This window comes from Panthera uncia (genome assembly GCF_023721935.1).
Source record: "Panthera uncia isolate 11264 chromosome E2 unlocalized genomic scaffold, Puncia_PCG_1.0 HiC_scaffold_19, whole genome shotgun sequence".
NCBI lineage: Eukaryota > Metazoa > Chordata > Mammalia > Carnivora > Felidae > Panthera > Panthera uncia.
In genome coordinates, this window is record NW_026057588.1 from 2,953,383 (window position 1) to 2,976,342 (window position 22,960).

At 43.0% G+C, this 22,960-nt stretch overlaps 1 protein-coding gene and 1 pseudogene across 1 annotated transcript; one reads left to right on the forward strand and one right to left on the reverse strand.

Moving 5' to 3' along the window:
- The first annotated feature begins 5,661 nt into the window (after window positions 1-5,661).
- DUXA (double homeobox A) lies at window positions 5,662-21,141 on the forward strand. The gene is made up of 5 exons (XM_049621929.1): window positions 5,662-5,686; window positions 14,886-15,040; window positions 15,534-15,636; window positions 16,059-16,204; window positions 21,040-21,141. Exons 1-5 carry the CDS (start codon window positions 5,662-5,664, stop codon window positions 21,139-21,141), a joined length of 531 nt encoding a protein of 176 aa, XP_049477886.1.
- Window positions 17,749-18,341, reverse strand: LOC125916048 (proline-rich protein 3-like; annotated as a pseudogene).
- Window positions 21,142-22,960: the final 1,819 nt, after the last annotated feature.

The following is a 22,960-nucleotide window of genomic DNA, read 5'->3' on the forward strand; positions in this document are numbered from 1 at the left end:
CCCCCCCCCCCCCCCCCCCCGCCACCATATGCCACTTTGGCATAAGGATTGTTTGGAGATAAAGGGACAAGAAAGGCCCACTGACGTCCCCTTTTACTCCCGGAAATTAGAAGGTAAAACTCCCATATGAAAAGGGCACCTGGGGGGCTCAGTCAGTTAACCAACCAACTTCAGCTCAGGTCATGATCTTTCAGTTCGTGGGTTCGAGCCCCATGTGGGGCTCTGTGCTGACAGCTCAGAGCCTGGAGCCTGCTTTGGATTCTGTGTCTCCCTCTCTCTCTCTCTGCCCCTCCCCCACTCACACTCTATCTCTCTCTGAAAATAATAAACTTAAAAAAAAAAAAAACCTCCCATATCAAAGATGCCCTTTCTACACTAGGAGGAAAGAAACATTCTTATCACCGGAGATGAGGAGCCAAAACTAAGAAAAAATTCTGTGCAAGCAAACCTTGTTAAGATAACTTTTATCTTCCTTTAGTTTCCACATGTATTTTAGTTACTTTTCTAAAATCACCTCTCTTCGTTCAATCTAACATATAAGCACTTAGGTTTTGCTACTTTTTTGGGTCTTCATTTCCTTATGAAGCTTCGTGTATCAGGTAAAACTTACATTAAATAAATTTATAAACTTCTATTCTGGTAATCTGTTTTATATCAATTTAATTCTCAAGCCCAGCCAGAGCTCCTAAGAGGGTAAAGGTAAAATTTTGCCTCTTCTGCATAAACCAAGAATCTGAAAAGATCATCGAGGAAAAAAAAGAAAAATATGGCCAATTTATAAAAATTTATTAAAAATAGAGCCAAAACATTTAGTTAAAAGTGTTCAAACACACTAGTTCTCAAACAAGTTACAAATAAAGCAATGAGATACTATTGTTTCCAACTCTAAGATTTACAGTGATTGAAAGACTGATAACGTAGTGTGTGAGCAGGTATGAGAAAAAGAGAAAATATGAACAAAATGGAAGTTGCATATTACATTTTTCCTGAAATTAAATGGGAAAATTTTAAATTAAAATCTAAAAACAATGAATATGACAATTTGTTGAAAGAAAAATATACTGATCTGGGGCCAGGTGATAGGGTGGTTCAGTTTGTAAAAATTTATCAAGCTTTGTACTCACACTATGTGTACTTTTCAACATTTACATTATACTTCAATAAAAAGTTAAAATACTGGCAAAGAGGCATTCTATGAGAATGCAAGAAAGAAATCCTTATAAGCGGTAATAATATTATGCTTTTAATATAGCCACAGGGACATAGAATTTGATTAATCATAATCATTGATTATGTATCTGATTGATACATGATACACTGAGTACAGAGCCTGCCTGGGATTCTCTCTCTCTGACCCTTGCCTGCTCTCTCTCTCTCTCTCAAAATAAATCAACATGTTTTTAAAATAAAAAAAATAAAATAAGTGTTTTTTAAAAATATACTGAGCACCTGGGTGGCTCAATGCATTAAGCGTCCGACTTCGGCTCAGTCATGATCTCAAGGTTTGTGAGTTCGAGCCCCGCTTCGGGCTCTGTGCCGACGGCTCAGGGCCTGGAGCCTGTTTCAGATTCTCTGTCTCCCTCTCTCTACCTCTCTCTCTCCCTCTCAAAATAATAAATAAACATTAAAAAAATTTTAAATGCATTCAAATTGACCATTCAATCAGTGATGCTTTTCAGAAGGCTATCAGAAAAGTTCAGTAATTTTTCCAAAGTCATACAGAACTTAAGTAGTAAGGCTAATATTCAGAACCATGTGTCTGGCTCCAGGATCTATATTCATAACCACTTTACTATATTGTCTCCCTAGCGTTACAAATATTTTCCCATAATTATAAAATATTTTATTTTTATCTTTAAATTCTAAGGATTTAAAAAACTTTATTACTGATATGGATGGGATCTGTTTTTATGTGATATATTGTGAGCTAGTTTTATGAGAAAGCTATTAATATTGTAGAAATACGTATATATTATTGTAAGAAAGCTATTAATATTGTACATATATTTATTGATAATAAGAGTGTTCAATATATTGATATATGAAAAATAGCTTAGCAAACTATATACCTATCTAGTGAGAACTACAGAATTCCCAGCAAACAAACCCCTGCACCAAGAGACTTGACCAAACTCTTAGCATAGCTTCTGGTAGATAAGACCTGTGTCCTCAGCATGATCCCAGTTCCCCCCTTAAAATGCCTGCCTGGCAAAGGTCAACACTCCTAGAACTTACTAGCCAATACCTGAGACAGGTCCCTAACCTCCCTTTCTTTGAATATTTACTAAAAAGGGCTTATAATTTTGAATTCTTCCTCTGTCCCTTTGAGATGTGTATGCATCTCCTACAATTCTGGGGTGTCTTTCTTTTTTTTTTTTTTTAATTTTTTTAACATTTATTTATTTTTTGAGAGACAGAGACAGAGCACAAGTGGGGGAGGGGCAGAGAGAGAAGGAGACACAGAATCTGAAGCAGCTCCAGGCTCCAAGCTGGTCAGCACAGAGCCTGATGTGGGGCTCGAACCCACGAACCGTGAGATCATGACCTGAACTGAAGTCGGCTGCTTAACCGACTGAGCCACCCAGGCGCCCCTAGGGTGTCTTTCTTAAGGATCTAAAAGCCATTTCTTGGGGCACCTGGGTGGCTCAGTTGGTTAATTGTCTGACTTCAGCTCAGGTCATGATCTCACAGTTTGTGGGTTCGAGCCCCTCTTTGGACCCTGTGCTGACAGCTCAGAGCCTGGAGTCTGCTTTGGATTCTGTGTCTCCCTCTTTCTCTGCCCCTCCCCTGCTTGTGCTCGCTCTCTCTCTCTATCAAAAATAAATTACTAAACATTAAAAAAAAAAAGAAAAAAGTAATGATATTGACATATCAAAATAAATAAAATAAAAGCCATTTCTTTGAAATGTCATCTTCAGGAAGCTTAGGGACTCTGTCGTCCAGTCTCTGTGGAAGGACAGAATTCTAACTTTGATAACTGCCAGCTGTCAGACACAGCTGGCCTGACAAATTGTTGTAATTTTTCACTTCCCTGCTCTACTTGAGCCCTTCCTGCTCCTCCCGGCTCGGCTTGGCCCCTGCCACCCCAAGATCCAATTACTCTCCTTGCATTTAAGTTTTCCAATTGAGTGGCTACAGTTCCCCCTGTGAGGTGTGGCCGACAGAGAAGAACGATCATGGAGCCCTTCAAGGATACTGGGGCCTCTCTTACAACTGTATTTCCCAAAGTATTGGTGAAAGGTTATCTTACGGCCCCTCTGCCTAGTGTGGGTAAATAGATCTTAAATGACAAACACTCTCTAACATCCAAATCTCCCTAAGCTTTTGAATCCCTTGCTCTACAGTAAACCATGGGAAGTTGGGCTTTCCCAGTTCTTTCCCGGTAGGCCACCTTTTGGTCCATGGTTCAGCCACCAACCAACCAACCAACCAACCAACCAACCAAATTGTTAGAGGGCTAACTCCTTGAGTTACAGATGCAACTCAGAAGCAATTAGATGTAGAATCTCTGTTTTATGGGCCCATATCTAAAAATTCTACCTGACACAAATTTATGATCCCTCCACCATTATTCCACACCCTTAGTTTCCATTCCCACACACGTTCCCTTGATTTCCGCTTGTGTAATTTAGAAAACTCAAGCGGTTCTCTTGGAATGTAGTACACCTCCTCTTGGGTGACATTTTGTCATCTTACCTTTAGGAGCCTGCTGACATTTGAGTCTAATTATGAGTCTAAAAGCAGAGAGGTGGGTCCAGAGGAGAGTCAGCGTTGTCTTGCATGGCAACGGCCTCAGGGAAGGCCATCACCATTTCCTTAGGCAATGCTGTTAATTCCCTCAGAGGTGGATACCACTGGGGGTGGAGATGCCACTGCCCCTGCCACTTCCTCTAGAGGAGAAAAGACCTCTACCACTGGCAAAGAAGACTCACCCGAATTTAGGATCCCAGTGATAGCATTTTCATCAAGGTCTTCCCACACATCCCATCCCAACTTACAGGATCCCATTCTTTCCCTCTCAGTGCCCTCAGTTTGACAGAAGACGCCCTGTGAGGCTGGGAGTTCGATTTGTGTTGTAACTCAGCCAATCACAGGATGAGGTTTTGTATTTTTTGGCAACTTTAGCCCTGTATCTACAGGAGATAAGGGTCTCCCACAGGGCGCACATGGAAGTCTTGGGTCATTTATGTGATGTATGAGCTGGGAAATCAAATTCCTGAGCTCCCCCTTTTCTCTCACCACTTTGTCAAGCAACATTAGGAACAACCAACCAACATCACCATGGCCCTTAATTTTCCAAAAATGTTTGGAAGTATCATAGGCAGGATCACTTAGCTCCTTGCTTCCTCTAGGTGATTGAGTACCAGCAACCAATGTTTTGCATATCTACTAAACCGTGCACCCCATAGACTCTCTGCTCCCTTTACTACTGGAAATACAGTCCTTAGTGAATTTAAATCTAATCATACCCAGGTACCCCCCCTCCTTAAAAATCTTTTAAGATCACACAAACATATATGGGTAACAAAACAAAACTTTCCTAGGGGTGCCTGAGTGGCTCCGTTGGTTAAGCGTCCGACTTCGGCTCAGGTCATGATCTCACGGTTCGTAGGTTTGAGCCCCACGTAGGCCTCTGTGCTGACAGCTCGGAGTGTGGAGCCTGCTTCGGATTCTGTGTCTCCCTCTCTCTCCTCCCCCGCTTCCTCTCTCTCTCTCTTTCTCTCTCTCTGTCAAAAATAAAGATTAAAAAAAAACTTTAAAAAAGCAGTAAAACTTTCACTTTTATCCTGTAGTACTGTGGATTACAGCTGTGAACAATTGAAAGAATCTGTCGACTTCCATCAAGGCTGATTAATGACCCAGAGAGGAAATTGCCAGGGAGAGACCCCGAGAGTCACTGCACGTGGAACGTCACCTGAAACTGCTCCTGCCAGTGTGGGGCAGGATCTTGTTTTTAGTTACATTTTTGTATCTTATAAATGTGGACTTTTTGCAGTTAATTTTTATTTGTTTAAACATTGCATTCAAATATTATTTATTTTGATCACCGCAGTTTTTGCACCCCCTTAAATAGCTCCCGTGGTGAAAGCTACATCTTCCTCACCCTAATCCTGGAACTAATTAAAAAGAACTCTTTTAATTTTTGTTTGGTTTTGTTTGGTTTTGTTTGTTTGTTGTTTAAAGTAAGCTCTACGCCCAACATGGGGCTTGAACTCACAACACCGGAGAGTCTCACGCTCTACCGACTGAGCCAGCCAGGTGCTTCCCAAGAACCCTTTTAATATAAGTAAAGGTCACCACTTCAAAAGATAAGTGTAGAGCATTAAAAAAAAGCAGTTAAAAAAATACATAGGTATAGAATAAACACTGAAAACAAGAAGATGTGTGAATACAGTAGCACTCAGAAGTGCTCTTGTGATGGTTTTGCGGTAGAGATTAGTAGAAATTATTAAATCTATCAATGGAAGAATGGGCGGTTTATCTAGCCCTTCCTAGATTAAGAAGGTCTGTTTGTAAGAAGTGATGTAATTGGTAAAGATAAAACTTCAGAATCACGAAAGATTAAACAAACAGGTGGGGCCATCCAGGCTGATGATATAAAACCGTCCTTGAGGCGGACTGTCTCCCGATCTAACCCTAAGACCTCAGGACTCCACCAACATGGCTCAAGATAATTCTCCAAACAGTAAGTTCCCCGCACACCTGACTGAGGTTTCTGTTTCGTTGGTTTGGGAGGAAATTGACTACAAACTTATGGGTTTGCCACAACTTGTGGGAGTTCCATTTTAAAACTTTTTTTAAATGTTTATTTATTTTTAAGAGGGGGGTGGAGGAGAGAGAATCCCAAGCAGGCTTCAGGCTGCCAGCACAGAGCCCAACTTGGGGTTCAATCTTACTAATTGTGAGATCATGACCTGAGCCGAAATCGGGAGTCGGATGCTTGTCTGACTGAGCCCCATTTTTAAGCTTTAAAATAACTGTACTAGGATTGGGAAAAACTTTCTCTCATATGATATGAAAATATGCTGTTTTCTGTGTATTGTGCGTTGGGAATTTCAGAAAGATACAGGCAATCATGAATTAAACAAAATAGAAGATTTTTGCTTCAGGAAGGAGAGGGAGAGAGATACATTTAAAGAAACTGTGGTGGGGCGCCTGGGTGGCTCAGTCGGTTAAGCGTCCGACTTCAGCTCAGGTCACGATCTCGCGGTCCGTGAGTTCGAGCCCCGCGTCGGGCTCTGGGTTGATGGCTCGGAGCCTGGAGCCTGCTTCCGATTCTGTGTCTCCCTCTCTCTCTGCCCCTCCCCCGTTCATGCTCTGTCTCTCTCTGTCTCAAAAATAAATGTTAAAAAAAAAAATTAAAAAAAAAAATAAAGAAACTGTGGTAAAAAAAAAAAAAGAGGGGGGCACCTGAGTGGTTCAGTTGGTTAAGCATCTGATTCTTGATTTCAGCTCAGGTCATGATCTCACAGTAAGTGAGTTTGAGCCCCACATCGAGCACCAAGCTGCTGGTACAGAGCCTGCTTGGGATTCACTCTCCTTCTCTGCCCCTCCTTCGCGTGCTTTCTCTCTCTTGTTTTTTTTTTTTTTTTTTTTTTTTTTTTTTTTAACGTTTATTTATTTTTGAGACAGAGAGAGACAGAGCATGAATGGGGGAGGGTCAGAGAGAGGGAGACACAGAATCTGAAATAGGCTCCGGGCTCTGAGCCGTCAGCACAGAGCCCGACTCGGGGCTTGAACTCACGACCGTGAGATCGTGACCTGAGCTGAAGTCGGCCGCTTAACCGACTGAGCCACCCAGGCGCCCCGCTTTCTCTCTCAAAATAAATAAATAACCTTAAAAAACAACAACAACAACAAATGGGGCCCCTGGGTGGTTTAGTCGGTTAAGTGTCTGACTTCGGCTCGGGTCATGATCTCACGGTTCGTGGGTTCGAGCTCCATGTCGGGCTCTGTGCTGACGGCTCAGAGCCTGGAGCCTGCTTCTGATTCTGTGTCTCCCTCTCTCTCTGCCCCTCCCCTGCTCCAAAATGAATAAACATTTAAAAAAATTGTTTAAAAAAAACAAAACAATGGGAGGCATGAGAGATTTCATAGACCAGAATATCTTTGGAATCAAAGAAACTTTCAGACTTCTTTCTCAAGACTGAACTTTACTCTTGAACTTTGGATTCATCGGTCTCACTTGTTTGTCTAACAAGTGTCCCAAACTCAGCGTGTCCCAAACTGGACTCCATGTTTACACCCAAACTCTCCCCCACAGAGTTTATCCTCACTGAGGACATGTCAGCTGTTCATGCTAAAAACTCTAGGGAACATCCTTGACCTACTTTTCTCTCATGACCTATATCTAATCAGCCTGGCAGTTCTGTTGATTTTAACTTTAAAATATTTTAGGAATCTGACCATTTCTTGGTCCATCCCCACACGGCCCTGCAAGGCCCTATACAATCTGTCTTCTACCCCCGCCACCAAGGTCTAGGACCTCACCTGTTTCTGCTTTGTTCCAGACTGTGTAGCCCTCTGCTCTCTCTTAAAGAGGCCAGGCAGGCTCCTACTGCCATCCCCAGTCCCTGCAAGGTGGTTCTCCACATGTCAGCATGGGTCCCTCTCTCATCTGCTTCAAGTCTTTGCTTAAGTCATTTGTTTTCTTCCTTTCAACATTTTCAATGTTTTGTTTATTTTTGAGACAGTGCACGTGGGGGTGGGTGGGTCAGAGACAGGGGGACAGTGGATCCAAAGCCGGCTCTGTGCTGACAGGCTGACAGAGAGAGCCCAATGCAGGGCTGGAACTCACGAACTGCAAGAACGTGACCTGAACTGAAAACCAAGAGTCAGAAGCGCCACCGACTGAACCACCCCGGTGCCCCGAATCAAGTCATTTTCTAAGTGAAGTCTTCCCTAATTACTTCGCTTAAAATTGTGACTTTACCCCATGCATTCTTTCTTTTCCCTCCTCCTTTATTTAAAAAAAAAAAAATTATGTTTAGGGGCGCCTAGGTGGCTCAGTCGGTTAAGCATTGACTTCGGCTCAGGTCATGATCTCGGTTCATGAGTTCGAGCCCCGCGTCGGGCTCTGTGCTGTCAGCTCGGAGCCTGGAGCCTGCTTTGGATTCTGTGTCTCCCTCTCTCTCTGCCTTTCCCTCCCTCACACTCTGTCTCTCTCTGTCTCAAATATAAATAAAAAACATTAATTAAAAAAATTAAAAAGAAATTTTTATGTTTATGTATTTTTGAGAGAGAGAGCCCACGCGCACGCAAGTGGGGGAGGGACAGAGAGGGAGGCAGACACAGAATCCGAAGCAGGCTCCAGGCTCTGAGCTGAGCTGTTAGCACAGAGCCCCTTCGGATTCTCTGTCTCCCTCTCTTCTCTGCCTCTCCCCCACTGCTGCCCTCTCTCTCAAAAAGAAATAAACATTTTTTAAAACGTTTAGGGGCGCCTGGGTGGCTTGGTCGGTTGAGCGTCCGACTTCAGCTCAGGTCATGATCTCACAGTCCGTGAGTTCGAGCCCCGCGTGGGGCTCTGTGCTGACAGCTCAGAGCCTGGAGCCTGTTTCGGATTCTGTGTCTCCCTCTCTCTCTGCTCCTCCCCTGTTCATGTCTGTCTCTCTCTGTCTCAAAAATAAATAAACGTTAAAAAAAATAAAAATAAAATAAAAAAATAAAAAATAAAAAGTTTAAAAAATCCAGTTGACATATGCATCTTAGTATAATACAGCATACAACACAGTTCACTGAAATGGTTTCAGACTCCTCGTGGCAGCTAATATCTAAGAAAGTTTATGCCACTTGTTATAGTGGGTTTTTAATTTGGTGGAGTTTTAATGATCTGAAAGGCTATTAAAGTACAACTCTGTGCCCAACTATATACACCTGTCTGAGGCTGTATATGTCATGATTGAGCTAAAAAGAACATCACAAGAGATCAGATGCAGCTGTAAGAATCCAGCTCTCTTCTATATGGCTAAGTATAGACATCAAAGTAATTTCCATAAATGTAAAGCAATGCCACTTACCTCAGTAATCATTTTTATTCCAAGGTGATAATTTTTTTAATAAAAATGTTATTTTTGTTAAGATGTAATGGGTTTGTTGACATTTGAAAGTGAATTAATCAAGGGGTGCCTGGGTGGCTCAGTCGGTTAAGCATCTGACTTCAGCTCAGGTCATGATCTTGGGGTTTGTGGGTTTGAACCCCATGTCAGGCTCTGTGCTGACAGCTCAGCTCAGAGCCTGGACCCTGCTTCAGAATGTGTGTCTCCCTCTCTCTCTGCCCCTCCCCTGCTCACACTCTATCTCTCTCTCTCAAAAATAAATAAACAAAAAAAGTTAAATAAAATGGATTAACCAATGTTCTCACTTTTAATTTTTAATAAGGTAAAACAAACGGTCTTTGGATATTCAGTTTTAAAAGTGCAGATGGGTCCTGAAGCCAAAAACATTGGGATTTAGTGATCTAGGAATACTTTCTAGAGAAAAAAAATTGTGCAATAATTTTCAAGTTTTTTTTTTCTTTTTCTTGTCTTCTTAGTAACGCACAATTGATAGGTTACTGCTCCTCAGCAACACACACTTGCTTCCCCTCCCCGTGCACAGCCGTCCATCTGTTGCATCCAGTGCATTTCATGCCATTTAGAGATAGGTGTCTTGTGATATGTGTGTATCCTTCACAAATACACAACATTGTTTTGGTGGAATGTAACTTATTTAGATTAGTTGATCTTTACTGGAATCACTTGTTTCTCTCCAGCTTTTTATTGAAGTACAACTGCACATGGTAAAATGCAAATCATAAGTGTACAATTTGATTTAATTTACGTGTACACCTATGTAGGTATATACATAATTGCTACATAGAAATATTATTGCTCTGTATAAACTCCATTTTGTGCCTTCCTTTCTTGACTTAATTCTGTGCCTTTGAGACCTATCGATCTTGTTTCCCTTGTCATTTTTTTTTTCTCATTATTTTGGTCTTAAGGCATAAAATTCCATCACGGGGATATTAGCACATTTTACTTACCCATTCGTGTAGTCATGGGCATTTAGTTTGCTCCAACTGTTAATATGAACAGCATTCTGAAAAATATGTCATGGAGATTTGAGTGGGAAATAAATGACGGCATTACAATTACTGCACATAATTTAAGCAAGCAGAGCCCAATTGCCCCACCGACTATCTAGAATAAAGTACATTCCAACCAGTTCTCCAGAAGGGTTTCCATCTCCCCACCCCACCCCCATCATTGCAAGCATCTGACTTTATCTGATTTTCTAACTTTTGAACTGCAGTTTTCAGTTATGTCTTTGGTTCCAGAAATTTTTCCCATTGTGTTTTGGGAAGATTAAATAACTTATTGAACTCTTTTCTATCTCAATGGGACACGGGTTCTTTCGTACATGATTTTCCATTTATTTTTACATTTCACAGGTCTTTAATTTGGCATTTTGAAATATACTGTGTATCATGACTCAACTTCATTTTTCTTCATACAGCAAGCCATTTTCTTTACCCAACACTACCCTTTCCCGCTGATTTTGGAGGCTCTGGCTATCCCAAGTTCTATATAGAACAGACTTTCTGTTCCTCGGCTTTCTGTTGGGTTCCATTTGTCTACTGGTCTGTTTCTGCATGAGTACTGTAAGAAAAAGCTTTTACTACTCTATTTTATCTGGATAATTAAATGCATCATCTTTATCCTTTTTAAACATAATGTATAATCTACTTTGTGGGCTTGTATTCTCCCCGTATGTTTTAGGTGGCCCTCAAAATCCTGTTTGGTCTCTTCTCAGAAAACAGCCATGTTCTCATCATGAGAAAAACATCAGATAAACTCCAATGAGGTTCTACAAAACACGTGCTCAGTACTCCTTAGAACTGTCTATATCATGAAAAACTAAAGTCTAAGAAACTGTCAGGGCCAAAGGGAGCCTAAGGAGATCTGAGGACCCATTGTAATATGGTACCTAGATAGCATCTGAGAACAGAAAAAGGATATTAGATAAAAACTTTTAGATAAAAACTTGGAAAATATGAATAAAGTATGGACTTTGCTTACCAACAATGTATTAGTATCAATTCCTTCATTGTGAGAAATGTACTGTGGTAATATGTTAATAATAGGGGAGGGGTACCTAGTTGGCTCAGTTGGGAGAGCATGTGACTTTTTTTTTTTTCTGAGAACTGGGGAGAGGGGCTGAGGGATAGAGAGAAAGTGGGAGATTGAGCAATCTTAAGCAGGCTCCGTGCTCCATGCCCACTCCCCCTTGGTGGGGACACGGAGCCCTCTGTAGGGCTCAATCCCATGACCCTATGATCATGACCTGAACTGAAATCAAGAGTACAGTGCTCAACCAACTGAGCCACCCAGGTGCCCCTGAGTATGTGGCTCTTTTTTTTTTTTTTTAAGCTTATTTATTTTGAGAGAGAGAGAGAGAGTGAGCACAAGTGGGGAGGGGCAGAGAGTGGGAAAAAGACAGAATCCTAAGCAGGCTCTACACTGTCTGTGCAGAGCCTGATGTGGGGCTCGAATTCAGCAACTGTGAGATCATGACCTGAGCTGAAAGGTGGATGCTTAACTGACTGAGCCACCCAGGTGCCCCAAGCATGTGATTCCTGATCTCTGGGTCATGAGTTCGAGCCCCACATTGGGTGTAGAGATTACCTAGAAAAAAGTACAATGAAAAATAGGGGAAACTGGGAATGGAAGATATGGGAACTCCTCATACCAGCTTTGTAACTTCTCTGTAAATCTGAACATCCTAAAATAAGGTTTACTTCAAATATCCTGTTGGTATTTTTGTTTGGAAATGCAATTCCCTGTTAATAAAATGTTAACTACTACCAAAAAAATGGCAGTGAATATCCATGTGTGTTACCCAGACGTACACGTGTCCGTTCCTCTAGGATAGAGACTCAGGAAGGGAATTACCAAGCTGTAACGGTCTGGAGCTTTGTGCCCCCCAGAGTCAGAGATGAACCATCTTGATACTGATCTCTAGGAACCGTTAGCTTATTGGGCTATAACATGCTCCTAGGTTGATAAAAGAGATCTTCCTCAGATTTTTTTCTTTGCTTTCCTCCTTTCTTATCCTTCATCTTACTTTAGCTCTTTATCTCCTGTTCCTCCCTGCCCACCCTCTACCTGTCAGTGTAGGAATTAGGCAGGAGGCCCTAATTTGCTTATCCTCGCCCCCCCATTCCCTAGGGAGTTGATCTGGGTTAATTAGAAGTTCCTCTATATCTACTTCAGGGCTTAAGCTTTCCTTTGAGCTTTTCACTGTAAAGGAATCTTCCTTTTAAGAATGTATACAGTCAAGGATCTGTGCACAGAGAAGAACCTACTTGAAGGTATAAGATGGGTGGGGTCCTGTGAGGGCTTTTTAACCTAAGGCCAACCTCAGAGAAGATTACTTTGCCATCAGAAAAATTCAATCACGACTATTTGGAGCACAGAGTGTGGGCCTTAGACTGGAGGGTCAGGGAAGGACTCTGAGAAGGTGGTGCTCAAGCTGGAACCTGTCACAAAGGAGCAAGCTAGTCCCTCATCACATGAAGGGCATCGCAGGAAGAGAAGAACAAGTACCAAGTTCTGGAGTAGAAGGAAGTTGGCCTGGTTGTGGGACAGAAAGTTGCTGGTAGTGGCTGGAGGACATATTTATTCCAAGGTATAAGGCAAAGGAAGTCATTATATGTGACTAGCTCAAAAATATTGGTGAGGGCCTGATCAACACGGTAAGATTCAAGAGGACTTGAGAATGATAGTAAAGTTAACCTTCTCCTTTCAGGGTGCCTGGCTCTCTCAGTTGGTAGATTATGTGACTCTTGACCTCAGGGTTGTAAGCTGGCCTCCAAGTTGGGTGTAGACATTACTTAAAAAAAAAATTTAGAACTCTAGGGACACCTGGGTGGCTCAGTCAGTCAAGCTTGTGGCTTTGGCTCAGGTCATAATCTCACAGTTTGTGAGTTTGAGCCTCGCATCGGGCTTGCTGCTGTCAGCACAGAGCCCGCTTTAGATCCTCTGTCCCTGTCTCTCTGTCCCTGTGCTGCTCAGGCACATACACACACTCTCTCTTTCTCTCTCTCAAAAATAAACATTAAAAGGGGTGCCTGGGTGGCTCAGTCGGTTAAGCGTCCGACTTCAGCTCGGGTCACGATCTCGCAGTCCGCGAGTTCGAGCCCCGTGTCGGGCTCTGGGCTGATGGCTCAGAGCCTGGAGCTTGCTTCTGATTCTGTGTCTCCCTCTCTCTCTGCCCCTCCCCCGTTCATGCTGTGTCTCTCTCTGTCTCAAAAATAAATAAAACGTTAAAAAAAATTAAAAAATAAACATTAAAAAAATACAAAAATTTGGAAATAAAAACAAACAAACAAATAAATAAATAAAATTTTAGCCTTCTTTCAATGAAGTACAACAGACCAGGAGGTAGTAGACTGGTATGCAAATGAAGATTTAAACTTGTAGGAGGGACAAACATTCAAGGATCAAAGAAAAAAAAGCATCCCTGTGGTCTGGGAATCTCAATGAATTCTTTATTTTGCCGTAGTTAAGAGTTTTGACTGGATTTTTTTTTTTTTTTGCATAAATGTGGAGTTTGACTTTTTTGAGTCTTGTTTCCTTAGTTGTTAATTTTAGTCACTCTGACCTGTGTGAGGCGGTATCTCAATGTGGTTTTGATTTGTATTTCCCTGATGATGAGTGATGCTGAGCGTCTTTTCATGTGTCAGTTGGCCATCTGGATGTCTTCTTTGGAAAAGTATCTATTCATGTCTTTTGCCCATTTCTTCACTGGATTGTTTGTCTTTTGGGTGTTGAGTTTGATAAGTTCTTTATGTATTTTGGATACTAACCCTTTATCTGATATGTTACTTGCAAATATCTTCTCCCATTCTGTCGGTTGCCTTTTAGTTTTGTTGATTGTTTCCTTCGTTGTGCAGACACTTTTTTATTTTGATGAGGTCCCAATAGTTCATTCTTGCTTTTGTTTCTCTTGCCTCCGGAGACATGTCTAGTAAGAAGTTGCTGCAGCCACAGTCAAAGAGGTTATTGCCTGTTTTCTCCTCTAGGATTTTGATGGTTTCCTGTCTTATGTTTAGATCTTTCATCCACTTTGAGTATTTTTGCGTATGGTGTAAGAAAGTGGTCCGGGTTCATTCTTCTGCATGTTGCTATAAGAACCAAATGATCCTCCCCATAGTGTTTTTAAAAACATTTTGGAAAGTGATCCTGTTTATCTGCTATTGAGGGCAATGGACTTTACCCGGAAATTAAACCAGAAACACTGAAAGGGACTTAATGGTACTTCATTTGCTCTTCATTTCTATGGTTTCAAGTATTCGTGATTGTAATGACCTATTATTACATGCCTTTTCTTGACTCATTCTTCTTAATCCATATGAACAGAACACATAAATTTTTCATGGTTTTTGAAAAATAGAAGACCTTGACTCCCAGTCATGGCATTCAGATAAAATAGAGAAGTTCAAGAATCACCTTTGTGTGGGGCGCCTGGGTGGCTCAGTCGGTTAAGCATCCAACTTCGGCTCAGGCCATGATCTCGTGGTCCATGAGTTCGAGCCCCATGTCAGGCTCTGTGCTGATAGCTCAGAACCTGGAGCCTGTTTCAGATTCTGTGTCTCCCTCTCTCTCTGACCCTCCCCCGTTCATGCTCTGTCTCTCTCTGTCTCAAAAATAAATAAACGTTTAAAAAAAAAAAAGAATCACCCTTGTGTATTTAAGGGATTTATAATTGTGTCAGAGTTCTTTACTACTGGTTTCTGGTAGATTACAAAGGAAAAGAGGAAATCAAAGACTAGCTTGAGGCTGAAGTTTGAAATTTATAAGCTGGCCTATTTAAATGCTTCGTCTTTCCTAATCTTTCCACAGAGACCACACCAGTGAATCACAGACGCAGCCGCACCAAATTCACACAAGATCAATTGAAAATCCTCATCAAAGCATTTGATAAAAACCCTTACCCAGGTTATGCTACCAAACAAAAACTTGCTTTAGAAGTCAATACTGAAGAGTCTCGAATCCAGGTAAGTTACAAATTCTGTATCTCCAAGACTAAAAGTAGACAAGGAGGCAAGGAAACTGTTAATCGAGCACATTATGTGCCAGTGTGCTAAGGGCTTTGCGTGAAGTAACTTGACACCCAGAATGAAGTCACAAGGATGCTGCTCTTTGTCTCACTTCACAAATGTGAGTACTGAGGGTGAAAGAGTGTCTAGGAGTGGCAACGGCATGTGCAGGTGCTTCTTCAGAGAAGAGGAAATACTTGAGCTGGTTGATAAATGCATAATAATTGCAGCATCTATTTCTTAACTTAAAAAGATTACTATAGTCATGTTGGGAACAGATTGTGAAGATGCTAAATGCCAAACCTTGACCCAAGACTTAGTCGGATGTGACAGGTATCCGTAACAGTACTGAGCTTAGACCTATAAGAATCACACCCTTTGAAGACAGGCAGTAATAGGGTGAGATGACCTAGACATACTAAATTCTCTCATTTTCTTTTCCTCACTCAAGATTTGGTTTCAGAATCGAAGAGCTAGGCACCAGAAGAAATCAGAACCCGATGAGGACTTAGAATCAAGCCAAGACCAAGATCACCTTGAAGAGGAGATTCAAAGTAAATAGTCTGTTCCAGTCCTTCCACAACAGAGCTTCTTGGGTACACAAGGTCCTCTCTACTTGGAGCTAACTACTACTCTGAGTGGGAGAGGAATGTTCTTTCTCTCAGGGCCTCCTGTTCAAGGTCTTCTGGTAGCAATGGGGCCAATATGGCCCCTGGAAATTCTTTCCTGCATCGTTCATGGACCTTTTGAGACTTTGCTCTGCTTACCTTCTTTCCACTGGAAAGAACCAGCAACCTAGCCATATACTGTGTCTCTTCTAGAACCTTCTGCCTGGAATAAGCCAGGGCAAGGCCCTCTTAAGGAGATGCAATGTATTAGATGGAGACAGTGTAGGACAGGTTTGGGTTCCTTGTTTGGGAATATGTCAACTGACCTCTGAAATGTTCCGTGACCCTCAGTCTTACACCTATCCTAGGTAGAGAAGACAGACGGAGTCGTACCAACTATACGTCCTTGCAATTACACGCCCTCATTGAGGCATTTTCGAACAATCCTTATCCTGGCTTTGATTCCAGAGAGCAACTTGCTAAAGAAATTGGTGTTCCCGAGTCAAGAGTCCAAGTAAGTGATAAAGAATTTGCCCCATCTCCCAGGATGGAGATGTAGGAGATGGGGAGCCCCGTGGATGGACATGTGAGGCACATTCCCACCCCAGGGCCTCTCATGAGCTATTCTCTCCATCTAGTAGGTTCTTGAGGCTTATTTATTTAGAGAGAGAGTGAACACGAGTACAGAAGAGGCAGAGAGAGAGGGAGAGAGAAACCCAAGCAGGCTCCCTGCAGACAGCACAGAGCCTGATGTGGGCCTTGATCCCACAAACCATGAGATCATGACCTGAGCTGAAACCGAGAGTCAGACGCGTAACCACCTGAGCCACCCAGGCGCCCCTCCATCTGGTTGCCCTAGGGCCACCTATCTCACCCCCTTCAGTTCTTTCTTGCTGTAACCAGTGTTTTATTTTTTGTTTTCTTTCTTTCTTTATTTTCACTGAATTTATTACTAATATTAAAAATATTTTTAAAAATTCTTTCTCAGTTCTGCAATGGCCCTCTTCCCTCCTTCTTGCCCACACTCCTGATGCATTTCCTCAGGACAGGTTGAAAACCGAACCTGTCTGCTGTTATTTTCACAGAAAGCAACCAGTGCCAGGGATGTCAGGGAAGAAGGTTGGAAGAAGGCAACAGTACTGCCCAGGTTCCGTCCTAAGGTTGGCTGGGTGGAGATTCACAGAATTCAGTCAAAAAGTCTGGTGGCCTTGCAGTGACTTAGTCTAAGTAAAGTGGGCTGGAGAGGAGAATAGGGTAGCCCACCAGAGGCTTTAGAGAACACCTCAAAATCTTGTGTCAAACCCAGAAGAACTGACACCAGGAGAAGAATGGGGAGGACCAGGGAGGCAGTCTTGTGGAAAGTTCTACAATTCTCCCATGTTGAGAGGTTACAGGAAGTCTAGAGGTCACCAAGAGCCTCACTCATTTCGGCAGAAAATCTCAACTCTAGCATTAGGATGTCAAAAAGAGACCAACCACATTGAAAAAGGCTACAAAGGGATGCACAGTTTGATAAGCACAGGGATCACAGACCAGAGTGGTGGGGATCATGCTGCTGACACACAGAAACTGCAAAATCCAAAAGCAAGGAGAATGGCCTTTCACTGGTAACTCCACCTGTCATTCAGACTTGACCCCAGGTCACACAACCTGGTGAATTTCGCAGAGCCGCTGGCAACACTGGGGGCAGAGGGTGTCACGTAAAAAGGACTTAAAACAAGCAGCTGGAAGGAGGGAATGATAGAAAACTGCTCCTGGGAATCGAGGGAAGTACTGGGGGCTGGGTGGACAGGTGCCCAAGCAACAGCACCAAAGAGGTTTCCTGTAGAGCAGCCAGCTGGCACAGGGGACGATGACCCAGGAGGCAGATGAAGGGAACAAAGATGGGGTCCTGAACATGAGTCTCTGGAGGCTGGATCAGAAGAAAGACCACATACTGGGCACCAGTGATGACACACAACTCTGGACCAAAACGGGGGGTGGGTGTCACTGACTGAGGGTGGTGGGTGGAACAGCTTCAAAGTAGCCATCACAGAGCCACAGGGGACTATGTGGCCTTCAGGTCACAGGCGGCTCCTCCCCGCCTGGATGGGAAGATACAGTCTCACAGGGTGGTCTGTTGATACCTGGGTGATAGAAGACACAGAGGTCCTCATATTGACACTGGCCCTTTTTGGCAAAGTGTCTGCATACAGGGCAGTTGGGTTTGTCTTCCATAACCTGGAGTCCATCCTTGGGCAGGGAGGTATTCTTGATAAGAGACCAGCTTCTGAGCTTCAAGAGTTTCTCTGCTCTTTGTTGGAAGCCTCCCCTGGAGGGACTCCCACGGCCTGGTCTGGGAGAACAAGGTTCAGCATTGCCCACGCCCTCCCCCAACCAACCACAACGATTTGGGCCTCATCTGGGGCCTGGGCCTCCCCGAATTGGGCCTCTGCCCAGGGGAGGAGGTGGGGCACTCAGCATTGTGGAGTCATTGGTCTTCTTGATTCCGGAGGACCTCCATGAGGAGCTGATTGGGGTCATCAAGCTTTCCATTGGCCACAAGGCCAGGTGGTCTAATGGGACTCCCGTCCTTCTCATTTCTGGTTTCTTTCCTCCTGCTCTGGCAGGGGGAGCTGTTGCTTGGGGTTCTGCATCTTGCGCTTTCGCATTATGGCCAAATGGCTGCAGTGGGATTTGGAGAGCAGCGACTGACGAAGGGATTGTTTTCTACTCTTTGTCTTCTGAATAGCGCCTGCCACAAGGAGTAATAATTTGTTGAACGAAGGCAGGAATGTTTCTTTAGATGCAATACGAGCCAGGCATTTATTTGCCTAAAGTCTTTATATCTATCACAGTTTTCAGCCTTTCTAATTATCCCATGAGGTTGGAATTATTATGTCTAATTTAGAGATTTAACATTTAACCCAGAGAAATGTAGGATCCAGATGGAATAGAATTCTGTCAGACTGGTGTGCTCTGTGTGTGTACTTAGACCAGTGCTCCTTGGGTGCCTGGGTGGCTCAGTCAGTTAAGCATCTGAGTCTTGATTTTTGCCTTGGGTCATGAGATCGAGCCCAGGTTGACTCTGTGCTGACAGCAAGGAACCTGCTTGGGATTCTCTCTCTCCCTCTGCCCCTCCCCCACTCATTCTCTTTCTCTCTCAAAATAAATAAATACTAAAAAAAAATACAGTGTTCTTTCCAGTAATCTGATAATTCCAATAGTATGATTAAATGTCACACAAATTTACCTCCTAGACAAATAGGAGCAAACAATGTGTTTGGTGTTTGGTCAGAAACAGTTTCACGGAGGAAAACTTGATCTGGGGCCTGCAAAGCAGAGAGAGATCCTATGGGGGAAAACCAGAAGAGAGGGGGTTCATAAGGGCAGCAGTTGTGGTAGACTGGATTCCTAGCAGCAGTCCTGTGGCTTCCAGAACATTGTGAATTGTCTATGGGCTGGTGAACTAGGGTGACATAAATATACTTAAGGAGGCCTCAAGTCTAGACCAGTTGTGACCAGCTGATTAAGCTGTTGTGTTCGGGTTTTGTGGACACCATCTTCCATTAGCCTGTGAGCTGTGATAGGGGGCCCACCTCTGATTAACCCCTGTATGCTGAGCAGAGCTCAAAAGTCTTGAAGTGGATTAGACACTTGGAAATACTTGCTATAAGAGTTTATATTTTATCCTTTGTGTGGTAGAGACATGCTCAAAGAATTAAGACAGAGGAGAAAGCATGCTCTAGTTACAACTTGAAATAGCTCCTCTTCCTCCAGTGAAGAATGGACTCCACTATGGAAACAGGAAGTAAGTTTGACAATCAGTGAAAAGTCAAGGAGGCTGAGACATGCAAATGAGTGCTGTGTGAGAAACAGCACGGACACAGACCGATAGCAATCCATAGATGGGGTGTGGAGGACAGGGGTGGCGTGGAGAGGGAAAGAGACGAGATAACGAGGAAGACGTGGTGGGTCTAGCTTGGATGGATGGCTAATCTTGGTGTTATCCAGCAGGAGGATTGGGTTCTAGAGGAGGATGTGCCTCGGTGAGGGTTGGGAGATTCTATGGAGAAGATGGATATAAATGGAAGACTGATTTTTTTGAGTAAATGGTTTGGTGTGATTCTGAAGGAGCGTGTGAGTTGGGAGAGAAGAAAACAGAAGCTGGTGATGAAGTACGAAGCTAATCTTGTCCTAAGGTAGCCATTCCAATATTCTTTGGGCTAGTTTTCTCCTCAGAATTCAAAGCTGAATATATTTTTCCTTAAATTCCAGATATTGTGGGGCACCTGGGTGCCTCAGTCAGCTAAATGTCCGACTCTTGATTTTGGCTCAGGTCATGATCTCGTGGTTTGTGAGATCAAGCCCCGTGTAGGGCTCTGCACTGACAGAGGGGCGCCTGCTTAGGATTTTCTCTCTCCCTCTCTCTCTGCCCCTCCCCTGCTCTCTCTCTCTCAAAATAAACATTTAAAAAAATAGATCTTGGTAGGTGCAGAAATAATGAGAAATCTCTGAATGACTTTATCAACAGGGCACTGGTTCTCATAGGTACCACAAGCAAGGCAGATGGAGAAAATTTATGATTCAGGTGTAGAAACCGAACACAGGGTTGCATTATGTGCAGTTCCTCCAAAACAATCATTCACCTGCAGAGCGGTCTATACCTTCAGGAAGGACATGAAAGTTTTCATGGTATTACGTGACTTTTCCAAAGCCTGGTTTTTGGACTCCAGATCTGTGCCTATTCTATTTGCAACCTCTGTGAAAACCAAAAGCAGTAGTTGTGGAATGTGAGTGTGTGTGTGTGTGTGTGTGTGTGCGTAGTATATAAATACATATACGTTTTTCTAAAGTTATGTTATTATAAATAATATATACATATACTTGAGATATATATATATAATGTGCATGTATGTGTGTAACTTATGGGCAGAGGCAAGGGGTAACAATTATGTCTTGTGGGATGAAAAATATCTCCCTAGACAGACAATATACTATCCTGGGTCATGGAAGAAACATAAGCCTTTTGAAGAGGAAGGAAAAAAAAGATGGGAAAAGAATTCCAGGCAGAGGGAAGAGTGTCAGTATAGGCATGGCACTTTAGGGAAAACCAGCACTGGTAATGAGGCGACCGTGGGGACTTAAGGATTTGAAACCCATCATGAAGGCACTAGGTGTGAGGTTCTGAATTTTGGGCTTTATCTTCAGAGTTGATAGACCGTCCTAGCTGTCATATAGGAAGGCTGGTGATTTTGGAATTAGGCCTAGAACCAACCCCCTCTCTCTTCCTTTTGCCTTGTGAAAGCAATGGTGAAGCTTGCATGACATCATTTGATTGAATTAATTCTTGATGTTTTACCCACTTAGATTTGGTTTCAAAATCGGAGATCCAGATTCCATGCCCAGAGAAAAAGCGAACCTGATGATGGAGACTTAGAACAGAGACAAGACCAGGAACAGGATCTCTGAGATGAGAGAGTTCAAGGTAATCACCCTGTTGTTCTCATGTTGGCTCACCGAGCAGAGCCTCCTGAGTGCCCAGTCCTTCCACATGATGGAGTCAACTCCAACCATCTCTTGGGATACCTCCTACTCAAGTGCCTTATCAGACTCCATGGAGTAAGGGGATTAGTTATAGTTCCTGAAGACTCTTCCCAAGTCAGTGGTCCCCCAAAAGAATTCCACTGGCCACTTTCTAGCTGGAGCCCATAAACCCCGTTAGAATGTGAATTTGGGGGGGGTGTCTGAGAGGCTCAGTTGAGCCTCCAACTCTTGCACTCAGCTCAGGTCTTGATCTCAGGGTCATGAGTTCAAGCCCCACATTGGGTTCTGTGCTGGGCATGAAGACTACTCGAACAAAACTCACATTCTCTCTCTCTCTCTTTTTAATCGATGTCTTCCTGGTACCTGGTACATAGTAAACAATCTGTTGACTTTGTGGAAGGTATGGTTGAAACAATGGAGGAATCAGTCCTTAGGTTTGTTCTGCCAAAGGCCGGCTAGCGCATGGCTTTCCCAGGAGGTAGTAAGTTCTACACCGGACTAGAAAGGTGGGAACGAGTTTACTTCCGTGTTTGAATGTACAAACTGGCTTCTTCCATTTTTCTTTCCTCCTTAGGCATAGAAGCTACACAAAATGGCCCCAGTCTTTCTATCAGCTGTCTTATTTTTCCAGAGCCAGAGCAAGATAGACAGAGACATTCAGTGTATTTGATATCTTCAGCCTGGGCTCTACATTTCTCTCACTTGTCTTGGAAACATGTTTTCCTAAATATACCTCAGCTTTTCCAGAGTTGAGCCTGCCGGAGACACTCAACAGGACTTTAGGAGGCAGAGACAGACACATGGTGCCACACCCTACCGACCGATCCTGGATCCAGAGTTCAGCGGATCTTGAAGACAACGAGAATAAACTTATTAATATCATTTTTCAAGCATCATAGTCATTGTGATTTTTAAGAAAGATTTTGTTTTTAAGTAATCTCTACACTCAACATGGGGCTTGAACTCACAACTCTGAGATCAAGAGTCACACGCTCCACTAATGGAACCAGCTGGGCGTCCCAGTTGTGCTTTTTAATAAGAGACATTTACTTTGTCTTCATCCCCCTTCCCAGCACAGAGCTTCTGAAACTTTTGGAGTTTCCTGTGATGACAGAAATTAGAGGATTGGCATTTTCAATCCTCCTGAACCTCTAAGAAGGAGAGAGGGGATGAAAGTTGAGTCAATTACCAATGGCCAATGATTTATTTATTTTTTAATTCCATTATAGTTAACATACAGTGTTATTAGTTTCAGGGGTACAATTCAGCGATTCATCAATTCTTTACATTATTCAGTGCTCATAAGAAGTGTGCTCTTAATCCCCTTCCCCTATTTCACCCCCCCCCCACCCCCGCTGCCTCCCCTCTGGTAATAAACAGTTTGTTCCCTGTATTTAAGAGTCTGTTGTTTCTTGGCTTGCCTTTTTCCCTTTGTTCATTTGTTTTGTTTCTTAAATTCTACGTGTGAGTGAAATCATGGGATTTGTCTTTCTCTGCTTGATTTTTTACTTATTTTTAATTTTTTTAATGTTTATTTTTGGAAGCAAGAGAGACACAGCAAGAGTGGGGGAGGGACAGAGAGAGAGAGAGGGAGACACAGAATCTGAAGCAGGCTCCAGGCTCTGAGCTGTCAGCACAGAGCCTGACACGGGGCTCGAACCCACGAACCATGAGATCATGACCTAAACTGAAGTCGGACACTCAACTGACTGAGTCACCCAACTGACTGAGTCACATTTTAACA

Bases quoted from the DNA above. Each gene is read 5' to 3' on its own strand.
- DUXA (XM_049621929.1), top strand. From the start codon at position 5,662: ATGGCTCAAGATAATTCTCCAAACA. The intron at 5,687-14,885 runs GTAAGTTCCCCG...ATCTTTCCACAG, and splicing joins TCAAGATAATTCTCCAAACA to AGACCACACCAGTGAATCAC. The intron at 16,205-21,039 runs GTAAGTGATAAA...TTACCCACTTAG, and splicing joins TTCCCGAGTCAAGAGTCCAA to ATTTGGTTTCAAAATCGGAG.